This window comes from Melampsora larici-populina (genome assembly GCF_000204055.1).
Source record: "Melampsora larici-populina 98AG31 unplaced genomic scaffold MELLAscaffold_76, whole genome shotgun sequence".
NCBI classification, from domain to species: Eukaryota; Fungi; Basidiomycota; class Pucciniomycetes; order Pucciniales; family Melampsoraceae; genus Melampsora; species Melampsora laricis-populina.
In genome coordinates, this window is record NW_006768840.1 from 130,106 (window position 1) to 144,710 (window position 14,605).

At 43.0% G+C, this 14,605-nt stretch overlaps 3 protein-coding genes across 3 annotated transcripts; 2 read left to right on the forward strand and 1 right to left on the reverse strand.

Annotated features, from left to right (window-relative positions):
- Positions 1-256: 256 nt before the first annotated feature.
- Positions 257-639, forward strand: MELLADRAFT_113048 (uncharacterized protein; the record flags this gene model as incomplete). The annotated part of the gene is made up of 2 exons (XM_007417650.1): positions 257-472; positions 547-639. The coding sequence occupies 2 exons, from the start codon at positions 257-259 to the stop codon at positions 637-639; spliced, it is 309 nt and encodes a 102-aa protein (XP_007417712.1).
- A 4,401-nt stretch (positions 640-5,040) lies between these two features.
- MELLADRAFT_113049 (uncharacterized protein) lies at positions 5,041-6,610 on the reverse strand (the record flags this gene model as incomplete). Its single annotated transcript, XM_007417666.1, has 4 exons — positions 5,041-5,096; positions 6,030-6,189; positions 6,263-6,445; positions 6,596-6,610. 4 exons carry the CDS (start codon positions 6,608-6,610, stop codon positions 5,041-5,043), a joined length of 414 nt encoding a protein of 137 aa, XP_007417728.1.
- A 1,178-nt stretch (positions 6,611-7,788) lies between these two features.
- MELLADRAFT_113050 (uncharacterized protein) lies at positions 7,789-11,066 on the forward strand (the record flags this gene model as incomplete). Its single annotated transcript, XM_007417651.1, has 3 exons — positions 7,789-9,555; positions 9,811-10,988; positions 11,039-11,066. 3 exons carry the CDS (start codon positions 7,789-7,791, stop codon positions 11,064-11,066), a joined length of 2,973 nt encoding a protein of 990 aa, XP_007417713.1.
- Between the last annotated feature and the right edge of the window lie 3,539 nt (positions 11,067-14,605).

A 14,605-nucleotide genomic window follows, 5' to 3' on the forward strand; every position in this document is an offset into this window, starting at 1 on the left:
CGTATACGATACAAAGGAACGAAGCTCCAGAGACTATAAAAATAGAGCTGCCACTAACACCTATAGATCACAAGACAAAGCACCCTTTAGGCGTGACGATGCAAAGAAACCCAGGTTCGACAAGAAAACTGTGAACGCAGTCGATGTTGGCGAAGAACCGGAAAAGAGCGAAGAAACCGAAAGGGATGATGACTTAAGAACGTCCGAATCCGATACAACGGAGGACGAGGACGAGTTACTTATTGGAAATGTCGACATGTCCCGACAGACAGAAGATATACAGACAGAGGAAGCTGTCACAGATCTGACGAATACACCAGCAGTTGAGGCTGATTCAGGAGGCATCTCCTTGGAGGAATTAGCTCAGAACCTTCTGGTGGCCGAAGAGGCACATATCTCAACGAACTACCCTCCTTTCATTGAAAGATTCACCCTCGACACTTTAGACCCGAGACTGTTTGCGAGAATCTCTGTAAATGGAATCCAAGACCTACTCATCCTGGATACTGGTTCCACTAGTTCATTGATATCATTGTCCCACCTTAGAGTGCTGTGCCCGAGATGGCAAACAGACTTTCGGTCAACCAATGCATCAGAGGTGGACACGTTGATACTAGGAAAAATAACGCTGCCGGTTAAGATGGAACACTCGTTCAGACCATGTTTTTTGAACGTTGAATTTTTTGTGAAAGACAGTAAACAACTGACGTACCCCGTGTTGGGAGGCCAAGATTTGAGGGAATTCAAGTTCATGATATACCTAGGCACAGAACGATTCTGTGAACTGCGTAATGCAAACAGAATTTTTAGATTCTCCCTGGACAACGAACCCTCACCAGTTTCTTCTCCGACACATGACATTTCTACAATCACCATGGAATCTACTGAAGGACTAGATATAGCGGAACTCCAGTCAAAAGCATCAGTTCCTCAGGAATGGGAAGAAGGCTCGGACTCTACTAAGCTCATATCGGACGCAAGACTTATGATGAGTCAACCCGAGAGAGGGAGAGCTCATACAATAGGTCACCATTGTATTACACAAGCCTTGATTCGAAATAAGGACAAAGTCAGCATCTTGCTCGATAGCGGAGCGGCGTGCTCAGTGGTCGGAACAAAATATCTGGACAAAGTGTACCCCAAATGGAAGGACGAATTGATGCCACCAAGCAGTATGACATTCAGGGGATGTGATAGCACCCTGAGAGCTCTAGGAGTCATTGAACTACCCATAGTCTTTCCTCATAGACTGGGATCGGTAAGGATCAAACCAGAATTTGTCATTATGGACAACGCTACTTCAAACTACCTCATCCTTGGGGGAGAGTACTTACGATTGTACGGTATAGATATTGTACATAGTAAAGAAAAATACTTTACCATTGGCAATGAAAATAAGAAAAAGAAGTTTCTATTGAATTTGAGCCCTTCCAGCACATCGAGAGCATTTCAGAAACCAACGATACGTCTTTCGAAAAAGCCTTCAGAGAATGCAACATCTCACCCCGGCTTAAAGCATCGGAAGCACACTCACTGAAAGCAGTTATCTCCAGATATCGTGAAGCTTTTGCCTTTGGAGACACACCAATTGGTACAGTAGTTGATCACAAGCTTAAGATAAGACTCAATATAGCCAAACCGTACCCTCCTATCCTGAAAAAACAAGCCTACCCGGCTAGCCCTCGTAGTCGAGATGAGATAGAAAAGCACATAGAGGAACTCACTAAATTTGGTATCCTCAGGAAGGTTGGAGCCGACGAAGAAGTCGACGTAACCACACCGGTAATAATCGCATGGCATAACGGCAAGTCTCGAATGTGCGGGGATTTTAGGGCATTGAATACCTTCACGATACCGGATAGGTACCCAATGCCTAGAATCACTCACTGTCTGACCAATCTTGGAGCAGCGCTATATATCACGACTATGGACGTCATGAAGGGATTTCACCAGAATCTGGTGGACGACGAAAGCAGGAAGCTCTTGAGGATCATTACTCACAAAGGTATTCACAAGTATCTGAAAATGCCCTTTGGAATAAAAGGGGCACCAGCACACTTCCAAAGGATGATGGACACAGAGTTTGCAAAAGAACTCAGTGAAGGCTGGCTTATCATATACATCGACGACATAATAGTATTCTCGAAAACATGGGAAGACCATCTCGAGAAACTGACCTTAGTCTTCAAAAGAATCATCCAGATGGGAATGACGATCTCACTCCAGAAGACAAACTTCGCTTTTCAAGAGCTTAAAGCCCTAGGACACATAGTTTCAGGACTTTGGATTGCCATCGACCAAAACAAGGTCGCAGCGGTCCTACAAAAGCCTATTCCACAGTCTGTAAAGGAAGTACAATCCTTCTTAGGATTCGCGAATTACTACAGATCCCATCTGGAGGGATTTGCTAAAGTAAGTGGACCCTTGTACAAATTGCTACAGAAGGGTGTAGCTTTTGAGATGACCAAAGACCGAGTAGACTCTTGGAACGCATTGAAGAAAAAGCTTACAGAAGCGCCATTTTTGTTCCACCCCGACTTTAAATTACCATTCAAAGTTTATGTCGATGCAAGTTTTGACGGCCTTGGTGCTACATTGCAACAAATACAGATCATAGATGGAAAGCCTTCTGAAGGCCTGATTAGCTGCATATCTAGACAGTTGAAACAATCCGAGCTTAACTACGGAGCAACTCAATTAGAAAACTTGTGCCTTGTATGGGCCCTGGAAAAATTTCATTATTATCTGGACGGCGCTTACTTCGAGGTCATAACAGATTGTACCGCCCTCAAATCACTCCTTAACATGAAAACACCTAATAGACACATGTTACGTTGGCAGATTGCCATCCAGGAATACAGATCATGCATGACAATTACCCACAGGGAGGGGAGAAAACATGACAATGCGGATGCACTGAGCCGTATGGCGCTAGCTAATGACAGCGAGAATCCTGCTTGGGATCCGGAGGATAGTAACCGTGACTTACCTATCATGGGTATAAGCATCTCTGACATGTCAGAAGAATTTTTTGACCAAATTAAGGAAGAATACCTTACGGAACCAAATACCGTGAAATTACTAGAAATCCTCAAACAAGACTGCAAGTCCTTAGATCTAAGTTCAACCCTCGAAGAACCTTGGAAGAAATCCTTTGACGAAGGCAGGTTTACTCTACTGAGTGGCATCCTGTATCACAGGGAGAAACACTCGTGTGTGATGGTAATCACATCGACAGAGATGAAGTCGAATATACTTAAAATCTGTCACGACGACCTAATGTCCGGACACCTATCGCTCGACAGAACCTTAGAAAGAGTCAAACAGACGGCCTGGTGGCCAGGTTGGCGCACAGTGACAGAGGACTATACCAGCACTTGTGATAGATGCCAAAAGGCAAACAAGGCGACAGGCAAAAGATTTGGCCTCCTACAAAAAATTGAAGAACCCGAAATACCATGGGACACCATAAACATGGACTTTGTGACGGGTTTGCCACCAGCAGGACACGACAATGTCGATTGCGTCTTAGTCATTGTCGACAGGTTCTCGAAAAGATGTCGGTTCCTACCGTGTCACAAGGAAGCCACGGCGATGGATATTGCCCTTTTGTTCTGGGAAAGGATTGTTACAGACTCAGGACTTCCCCGAGCAATAATCTCGGATAGAGATCCTAAATTCACATCGGATTTTTGGAAAAGCCTACATCAACTCTGTGGTACGTCATTAGCTATGTCAACAGCTCATCATCCACAAACAGATGGCTTAGCGGAAAGAGCGATAGGCAACCTTTCGGAGCTGATCAGAAGATACTGCGCCTTTGGTCTAGACTTCAAGGACAAAGACGGGTTTACCCACGACTGGAAGAGTTTACTGCCAGCATTGGAAATAGCCTACAACTCAAGCATCCACAGCACAACAGGCAGAACTCCGTTTGAAGTAGAAAGGGGCTATAATGTACGCACTCCGAGAAACGCAGTCCACCGAGGAGATGCAACTTTTCATCCTACAGCAGTAAGTTTCCATAACATGCTCAGCAAGGCCAGGAAGCATGCGCTGGAGTGTATTAAAGCGTCAGCAGAATACAACAAACAACGTTGGGATAAATCCCATAGGGAGCCAGAGTTCCAGATAGGAGATCTTGTACTTATATCCACGATCAACTTCACAAATCTGAGAGGACCACGGAAAATGATGGATGCTTTTGTCGGACCCTACGTAGTAAAAGCACTACATGGGAGAAATGCAGTAGAGGTCATCTTAACCGGTGCGATTGCCAGGAAACACCCAGTTTTTCCAGTGTCTTTACTCAAAAAATACGAGAGATCGGACGCAAAGGAATTCCCGCATAGAGAAAAAGATATCGAGGAAGACCTACCGGTTCTGGACGAACCAATAGGAACCGTAAAGAAAGTCATCGGCCAAAAACTCGTCTGAATCAACGGGAAAGAGACACGCCTTTACCTAGCCAGGATGAAGGGTGGCGGTGCGGACGAAGATAAATGGATAGAAGCCTCAGAACTGCCCAACTCTATAGCACTGCTTAGAAAATTCCGAGCAGCCAATAGGGAAGCTAATAAATCTCATTAACTACCCTGTGGTTGGGGCGGCGATACACCTCCTTGTGGTTGGGGAATGTCAGCCCCCGAGCTTTGACCTTAGCAAAGCCAAAGGAGCTTCAAGTTAAAACATAACCTATATAAAATAACAAATATAAAAATACACATTTTATCTTCTTTAATATTTCCTTTAAATAACCAACATCGTGTGTCTAGTTTCAAAGACAACAACTTTTCTATCTTCTATTACATAAAATAAAATAAAAAACCCTCACACCTTGTGTCTAGTTTCAAAGACAACAACGAGGATACCACATTCCCCATTTCTAGAAGTGGAGAATATGCTATGTTTCAAAAAAGACAAATAGAAACAATATTCATCAATTCATGCCTAGTTTCGAAATCAGAATCACACTAAAAGACCTTTTTCAACAAAAGGATGTTACTCACAAAGAACCCTGGAAACACATCACTACCAAAACTAAACCGAAAAGGGACTCAAGGAATTATCCGTAATGACTGCCAAGTTAAAGATGCCTGAATAAGAATGAAACCACCTTGGCATTAACCAAGAAAGACCCGTCGAAACAACCTATACCCTTAAACCCTTATAATCACATCCATAAACGTCCGAAAACCCCGTACCAACGAGGAATGTGTCTCAAGCAGAAATGAAACCATTCGTTAGACCTACCAAATCATTCGAGTCAGTCCTGGGTTTCGGCCAGTATAAATAAGAGGCTCTTCTGACTAAGAAGGAAGGACCTCACCTCCTTCAGCACCCAACATTTTAGACATACTAAAATAAACGTACTAGTTCTCGAAAGAATCCAGCTCGACATTCACCGTTTAGTTCCATTCCTTAGAAACTTGTTATTGAAGAAGCGTCACCCTTTTCTTTCTTTAAAAATCCAATCTCACTTTTTAAATCCTTCTATCGTCTATCGGCTAAAGTTCTATCACCGTCCCATCGTACTTAGTACTTTCTGGCTCTGTTAGACACTCGAGAAGACCTTAGTACCTTATCAAGCCACCTTCCTTGATAAACTCTTGTTACTTACCCTTTACCGGTAAGTGACTTCCTTGGTCATTATCCATTAGGTTTCGCAGCTCATCGCTGACGAGATCCCTGAGGTTCGACTCAGGCTACTCTTAGATACTCGTATCTCTGAAGAAACACCAGGCCTAAAGCCCGACCAACTTCTTCTGTAATCCTACAGTAGGCCTCGGAATAGTTAGTTATATTTACCTTCTCCTTACCCTTAAAGTGTGATTCAATTAATATCTGCTACTATCTGTAGGACAAATATTGACTAACCAATTAATAAATTAGTTATCTGATCTACGTATCCAGTAAGATCATTTGTCAGGACTAGAAAGTAAGTGTTACTAGACAACTTACCTTCTCATATAGTAGCCACCCTGACAAAAGTGGTACGTCAAGTCCAGAAGCTCGCGCTCGGTCTCGACCTGGACAACCGGTCTTCGAACGTCCATCCGCAGTGTGACCATCTCGATGTGTCTTCAGATTGGTCGTTAGATTACTGAGACTGACACGAACAACAACTGGCTTCTTAGGGTCATCTGCACACCATGTACAAGGATAACTAAGAGGAGCTTTCGTCACATCCTAAATCAGAGGGAAAGAAATATGTATGTTAACAAGTTTTATCTCAAAGAAGTTTGAAATGTGAGTTGATTACATCAGCCTTCTGGTTTGGACCAGCTGCCCGGTGAAATGGCTCTCCATAATATGCTAGCAATGATTCTGCTTGCAACTGCTCTGCATTACCTCTTCGGCCTTGAGGTTTCACTTTCTCGTTTTCATCTTCTGAGTCGGCTTGCAAGTCCTTTCGAGTCACGAACTTCGAGCCAGTACACGTGATCTAAACAGGAAAAAGCAAGTCAGTGGTTGAGACTTGAACTTGAAGACGACATTATTCAAAAGGGGATACTAATTGAATACCTCATTGCTGTCATTGTTGATCTTGCGCTTCTTGGCCACTACTTTCTTTTTTGGTTTTTTTTCTTCTTACCCTTACTCGATCCATTGTTACTTTCGGCATCACTCGAAGCAGTTGCAGAGGTTAATTCAATGACTGATTCTGAAGGTGGTTGTTTCCGTTTTGAAGGGCCAGGTTCCGAGAGATCCAAAGACACTCTACGTCTACCATCAGGACAAGGCGAAACCATACCTGGGTTGGAGGGTGGATTACGTGTACGTTGAGGTCGACTGACTGATGAAGGAGTGTTCGATAGACTTCCAATGTCGGCGTCAGAATTGTGGAAGGATGACATTGAGAGTTTAGATTGTATCGGCATCTTTAAATTGGAAGAGAAAGTGAAATGTGGATGGAAAAAAATCGTATTATAAAGCGCTACGACTAGAAAACAAATGATAGTGGCAGGAGAGGTAATTGGTCAGTCAGCTAACTAAAGAGATAAAAAAAGGCGGAAAATCAAGGGGTCATCAAAGTACCTTTGAAGCGACCTTTTAAGCGAATACCGTCCATCGAGGGTGGCTGCAACAGGTGATGAAAGGTGTATCGTGAAAGCGAGGGATGGGACTCCTTCATTGGGATTGTTTGAATCAGAGGGTAGTCTGCTTTGGGAGAGGAGGATTACCATATGCGGTGTAATGCAGTTAATGTAGTAGATTACCCGGGGGACTGGCCCCGATTGATAGTTCGGCCGCTGCACCGTTGCACAACGACGCTTCAACCAAGAACGTAGCTCGTTCTTTGCTCTCTTCAGTCACTGGCGCTGGAACGTAGCGCAAGAATAAAATTGACATTGGCCAGGTCTCGCAGCGAAGCTCTGCAAATGTACCGCTACAGCAAGCTGGAGCGGAACGTATTTCAGCTCCGTTCCAGCTGCGCTTCAGCTTTTGGGAACGCTGCTGGTCCATAATTGCTGAAGCGGAAGGACTCAAGAATCAAGAGTAAGTCAGACAAATGGTTTGACAAGTGATAATTGAAACAAAAAACTAACCACTGCGTGAACAGTGACAAAGCCGAGCCAGCCCAATCAAGCTCAAACCAAACAGAACCAGGCAGTAGACAGAATCCAATCAGTCTTGTCAGCCCAGAACCCAAGCAACGAGTCACACCTAGCCGCTCGGAGTACGGCTACGACTACGGCATCGACTACGAGTGGAGATCCACCTGGTAAATATACCAATCTATTTCCGTAGTATAACTCCTCACTTTCACACTGAATATTAATAAATATGCCGCCCCGTAAATCCTCCAGAGTTAGCAGCCTCGAACGGCCAAACTACTCGGATTCCATCCACAGATCCAGCTCGATCGGGAGCAAACGACGATGTTCCGATGCTACCAGACCAAACAACCGAACCATCAGCTCAGGAAATCCAGGCTGCTCAGGACTTGGAGCAACAGGATCACATAGTGAAACTGTACGAGTACCATTTCACCAAATGGAGAGACGCGCAAGCATCGAACCCCAACAACACTCGAAACATCATGATCTATCTCAAGTTGTGGAAATCGACTCACGAGACTCTGACGATTCTGATTGGCGAGGAGGCAACAAAAGCGCTCTGCCACCCTTGGGATCCTCATGTAGAAGAACAGAACCTTCTAGCGAGGACCTCCGGGGGATTCATAGGCAAGGAGCAATACCTCAAACCGCAAACGAATCAGTATCAACGACCGACTCAGGCGGAGTCGTCAGCAGGCCCGTCGAGGAACCAACCTCACAAACAGTCAAACACCCCGTACAACAGACCAGCTCAAGCGGAGGACGAAGCCCACAATATGCAACAAATGTTGTCTTTCAGCAGAGCCTATTACCAAGCAGTGAAAGGGATGAGAGGTCCCCACAAGGGGAAAGGCAAACAAAATCCTCAACAATAGATAGGATTTTCGAATCTACTCCCAGCCCATTTTTGAACTCTCATAGACTTGGAATTAATTTAGCTCCCCAAAACGTAGATAAAACCGTTATTAGTTCCGTTTCTTTGCCTGTTAAACCTATGCCCCATCAACCTATGCCTGTCACGCAGAATGTTACTCATGTCCCAAGTAGTACAGTAGATCATGCTCACGTTCCTAGCCTTACTGTAATCAAAGATGATATTTTTCAACGTGCCATAACCTTGCCCGCACCAAAACAAGTGAGCCAAACAAACAAGACCTTTTCTCAGAACGAGAGAAAAACACCCGTGAGTTTGAGAGAGAACTTCGACAAAAACAAATTTATAGCTGAGTTGAGCAGAGAAACGAAAAATACTAAAAGTATTGAGCACATACTCAAAGAAACGGAATTTAAGAAATTCTTGTCTTTGCGCAGAGGAGTACCAAGAGAGATCTCAGATGACAAAAGCTCAATATCAGCAGAAGGAGAAAAGAGTCTGAATACCAAATTTCAAGGCTTGCGACTACAGACGGAGAGCCTATCACCTAAGTCAATGATATCCTGGAACGACAATCAATTAGATTTAGAGACAAAATTTAATACATTGCAAAACAACATTGAGAATAAAATTAACGAATCCGTCACACTACTCAACGAGAAGTGGGATTTAGGGTTAAACATATTAAATGATGAGATGAATGTACATTTCGAAGAAATGAAACAACGCATAGACAATGCAAACAAAGAGTTTACCCCGGTAGAGATAAACAAAATGCTAAACGAACACCTGGAAAACATAGACGATATTATGTCTAACGCCATTATGGTAAATAAAGAAATAGTTGAAGCTAATAGTAGGCACCTGGCGGGACTAGTCAAACTAGTAGACAATAAATTGACAGAACAAAGTTTGAACTGTTCTTTGATACACCGGAACGTAGTACGACTGGTATCATTAATGGATAAACTAACCACGAGAGTTAAAACTCAAACCGGAGAACACAGCATCCTGAATCACATTGTTCCAGATTCGGAGGTAGCAACCAGTAACAACCTGTTTGCACAAGAATTTGAAATAACAACTGGTAATGCGCATCAGCCAGAACGCCATTATATAGTGCAAAACAAGAGTAATAGAATTGGTGAAAAAACAAACGAACAAACACAAATGGACCTAGAAGTCCTAAAGCTATTGCATAAAGATTATCTACAATCAAGAGACTGGCCGAGATTCAGTGGTGAAGGCGAATATAATCACCTTGATTGGATTGAATGGATAGACGGGGTCCAGGATGAGTTCAAAATGCCGGACGTGTTAATCACATGCAAACTTGCGATAGTTACAACGGGAACAGCGCGTGCGTGGTACCAGAGCAAAAAGAAAGCCTTAGTTAAGGCAAGTTGGGCGGAATGGAAGAAGGCCATTAAAGAAGACTTCGGAACACCGTTGTGGAAGCGAAGGATGGCTTCAGCATTTGAAAAGGATAAGTTTAGGAACGAGTATAGATCTCGACCTACTCCTTGGTTGCTAACACAGCGTAAAAGGATGGAAGCGGCTTGGCCATTCCTTACAACATCCGAACACATAGACAAAATACTGAGTTTGTGCCTCGGGGAATTAGAACATGCAATCCAATCGAGAATTGATGAGAAAACTAGTTTTGAAGCTTTTATGAATATCTTTGAAGAGATAGTTACAACTACCTCAATAGGCAGAGCACTAGATAGACCAAACAATCTAAAAGTTACCTTTAGTAACACTAGAGAAACCAAGAGCTCTTTCCCAAAAGACATAAGTAAAGATTTAGATCACTCATCTTCAAGAGACATGAGATCGAAAGATCAAAACCAGAGCAAATATGCTGGAGGCGATAGAAATAACGCTTCGAAATTTCCCTTCAGGAATAAAGAAAGCCGACAAGGATATGGTAAGAAACCAATCAATGCAGTAAACTGCGAAGACAATCAGTTCGAATATGACAAGGAGCATTCGGATAACAAAATATCGGTACAAGAATCAATCAGAAATGACACAACAGATGAGGAGGAGGAGTTCTGTGTAAGTAACATAGATATGTCCCAACGAGTAACAGAAAACAATCATCCAGATACAGATACCGAGGAACAAGAAACTGTTACAAATGTAACGCAAGGGTCATCCATAGATGAGCTAGCGATTAATATCCAAGAAGCGGAAAATAGGACAGTTTCAGCAACTATTTTTAAGTTTATATCGCGGGAAAGGATACAACTACTAGCAGTAGACACATACCTGACAGTATCAGTCAGAGGATTCGAGAAAGCCATGCTTATCGATACATCGCGAGTACGATCATTTGTATCCTCAGGGACGCTAGATCAATGCTGGCCGACCTGGAAAACGGACATGAACTCCAGGGATAAAGGAGATAGCTCGAACGAAACAGTAGAACCAGAGCTGATCGGGTCAATTGAATTACCTATCAGACTAGAACATAAAACGAGACCATGTTTTATATACATCAAAGTCTCTGTTATCAAAGAAGAACATTCAGAATTCTTAACACTTGGGTGCGAAGCAATGAAAGAACTCAATATGACAATTAGCATGGGACCACAAGCTTCATGCCAAATATGGGAAGTGAATGAATCATTTTCTTTTGAGCTTATATCCTTGGAAGCATACAGAAGGAACAAAGATAGAAATCAAGGAAATGATATAGCGACGATTACCACCGAACCTGGTGAGGGATTGGACATCGCAGAACTACAATCACAGGCGGCTACCCCTCAACAATGGGATGGAGAGACAAAGTCAAAACAGATATTAGACGCTAGACTGATGATGAGCAAGACAGAGAGAGGCAGAGCCCACACGATAGGACACCATTGTATCACGACGGTGCTGTTAGACGATAAAACAGAAGCAAATACATTACTAGATAGTGGAGCAGCTTGTTCGATTGTAGGAACAGATTATCTGAACGCCATTTATCCTCGATGGAAGGAGGAAATGTTACCACCCAGCACTATGACATTTAGAGGTTGCGATGGAAAACTGCAAGCATTAGGAATAATAGAAATACCTATCATATTTCCCCATCACCAAGGATCGGTCAGGATTAAACCGGAATTTGTAGTCATGAAGAATGCGACTTCTAACTATCTCATCTTAGGAGGAGAGTATTTGAGACTGTATGGCATAGATATTGTCCATAGTAAAGAGAAATACTTTACTATCGGGAACGAAAATAAAAAGAAAAAATTCCTGCTAAGTCTTTTCAAAGAAGGTAAAATATCAGCCATACAGAATATGGAGGATAGCTTTGAAAAAGCCGTAGGAGAATGCAGCATATCTCCCAGATTAAAATTGTCTGAATTACATTCCCTGAGAGCATTACTGAGGAAATACCGAAAAGCCTTTGCTTACGGAGAAAATCCTATAGGGACCATTGTAGGACATGAGCTTAAATTGAGATTAACAGTTCAGAAACCGTATCCTCCTATACTGAAGAAACAAGCGTACCCCGCAAGCCCGCGAAGTAGGGATGAGATCGAGAAGCACCTAGAGGAGCTAACAAGATACAGAATCATACGTAAAGTTGGAGCCAATGAAGATGTCGATATCACAACACCCGTGATAATCGCATGGCACAATGGGAAATCCCGCATGTGTGGGGATTTTAGGGCTTTGAATACGTTCACAGTACCAGATCGTTACCCAATGCCTTGAATATCTCATTGTCTCACAAATTTAGGAGCAGCGCTATATATTTCAACGATGGATGTTATGAAAGGCTTTCATCAGAACACCTTAGACGAAGAAACTAGGAAGATGTTAAGAATTATTACGCACAAAGGGATACACGAATACCTTCGTATGCCATTCGGAGTTAAAGGCGCTCCAGCGCATTTCCAAAGGATGATGGCTAATGAATTTGCAGAGGAACTTAGCAAAGGATGGCTCATTATCTACATAGATGATATTATAGTCTTCTCAAAGACATGGGAGGAGCATCTCTGGAGGTTGACACACATATTCGAAAAGTTTATAAAAATGGGAATGACGATTTCTTTGCAGAAAACGAATTTTGCATTTCAGGAGCTGAAAGCTCTAGGACACGTGGTATCAGGACTATGGATAGCCGTGGATCAGAATAAAGTAGCAGCTATCTTGCAAAAACAAATACCGCAGTCGGTTAAAGAAGTGCAATCCTTTTTAGGCTTCGCAAATTACTATAGATCACACTTAGAAGGATTTGCCAAGGTTAGTGGACCACTATATAAACTACTCCAGAAAGGAGTTTCTTTCGAAATGACTCAGGACAGAGTAGAATCATGGAATATAGTCAAGAAAAGACTAACCAAAGCCCCTTTTCTGCTTCACACTGACTTCAAGCTACCTTTTAAACTATACATAGACGCGAGTTTCGATGGGTTGGGAGCAACTTTACAACACATCCAAATTATAGACAACAAACCGTATGAGGGTCTGATAGGGTGCATCTCGAGAAAGCTTAAACAATCCGAACTAAATTACGGAGCAACTCAATTAGAGAATCTTTGTCTAGTATGGGCTCTAGACAAATTTCACTATTATTTAGACGGGGCATTCTTCGAGGTTATTACAGACTGCACAGCGTTAAAAGCACTCCTGAATATGAAAACGCCAAATCGCCATATGCTAAGATGGCAAATAGCGATACAAGAATACCGATCATGCATGACTATTACACATAGGGACGGCAGGAAGCATGATAACGCGGACGCGCTGAGCAGGATGGCACTAGATAATAATATCGACAACCCAGCATGGGAGCCGGAAGACGAGACTAGAGATATACCTATCATGGGGATAAGTATTACAGACTTGTCAGATGAATTTTTTGATCAGATAAAAGAAGATTATACCTTAGAATCAAACACGGTAAAACTGGTAGAAATACTGCAAGCAGATCACAAACTACTAGAGTTATCAACATTGCTAGAAGGAATTTGGAAAAAAGACTTCGACGAAGGCAGATTCACTTTACTGAGTGGGATACTTTATCATAGAGAAAGACATTCTTGCGTGATGGTAGTAACATCAGACAAGACTATAGCGGAAATACTGAAGATTTGTCACGACGATGTCATGTCTGGACATTTGTCCCTAGATAGGACAGTCGATAGGATTTGACAAACAGCGTGGTGGCCAGATTGGCGAAAACTTACAGAAGAATATGTTTTGACATGTGACAAATGTCAGAAAACCAACCGCGCGACAGGGAAGAAGCTAGGACTACTTCAACAAATAGACGAACCCAAAGTACCATGGGAAATAATCAATATGGATTTTGTTACCGGCCTACCACCAGCAGGTCATGATAATGCAGATTGTGTCCTAGTAATAGTAGACAGATTTTCGAAGAGATGCCGCTTTTTACCATGTCACAAAAGCGCTACAGCAATGGACGTAGCTCTGCCAACACCGGAACCGCTCCGATACGCTATGGATTTCAACCCATTTTGGTATCGGAGCGGAGTGACCGCTATGAGACAAGCAATACTTGACCGATATTTTTTTGTTAAAAAAATATCACAGGGTATCGGAGCGGAAGGTATTTGCCCGCTCCGATACCGCTATATATCGCTGCTATAAGGGGTAAAACCTTAAATTGGAGTACCCTCAGACCCGGCCGGTATCGGAGCGGTCACTCCGATATCTGATTTCTGGCATCCGGATGGCGGAGCGGAGCCACCACTATATGTTGTGGTGAATATAGCGGTGTAAAAACCGCTCCGATACCGCTCCGATACCGCTAAATGTTGCGGAGCGGTTCCGGTATTGGCTCTGCTATTCTGGGAAAGAATAGTATCAGATGCAGGATTACCAAGAGTGATAATCAGCGATCGAGACCCGAAATTCACATCCGAATTCTGGAAGGGCCTATACTCACTGACAGGAACAAAATTGTCGATGTCAACGGCATATCATCCACAAACGGACGGACTAGCAGAGAGGATGATAAGTAGTCTGGAAGACCTTATTAGAAGATACTGTGGTTACGGCCTGGCGTTTAAAGATGGAGAAGGATATACTCACGACTGGAAGACTCTAGTGCCCTCACTGGAAATAGCATACAACACTTCTATACAAAAGGCTACTGAAAAAAATCCATTCGAAGTAGAACGAGGATAAACATGTG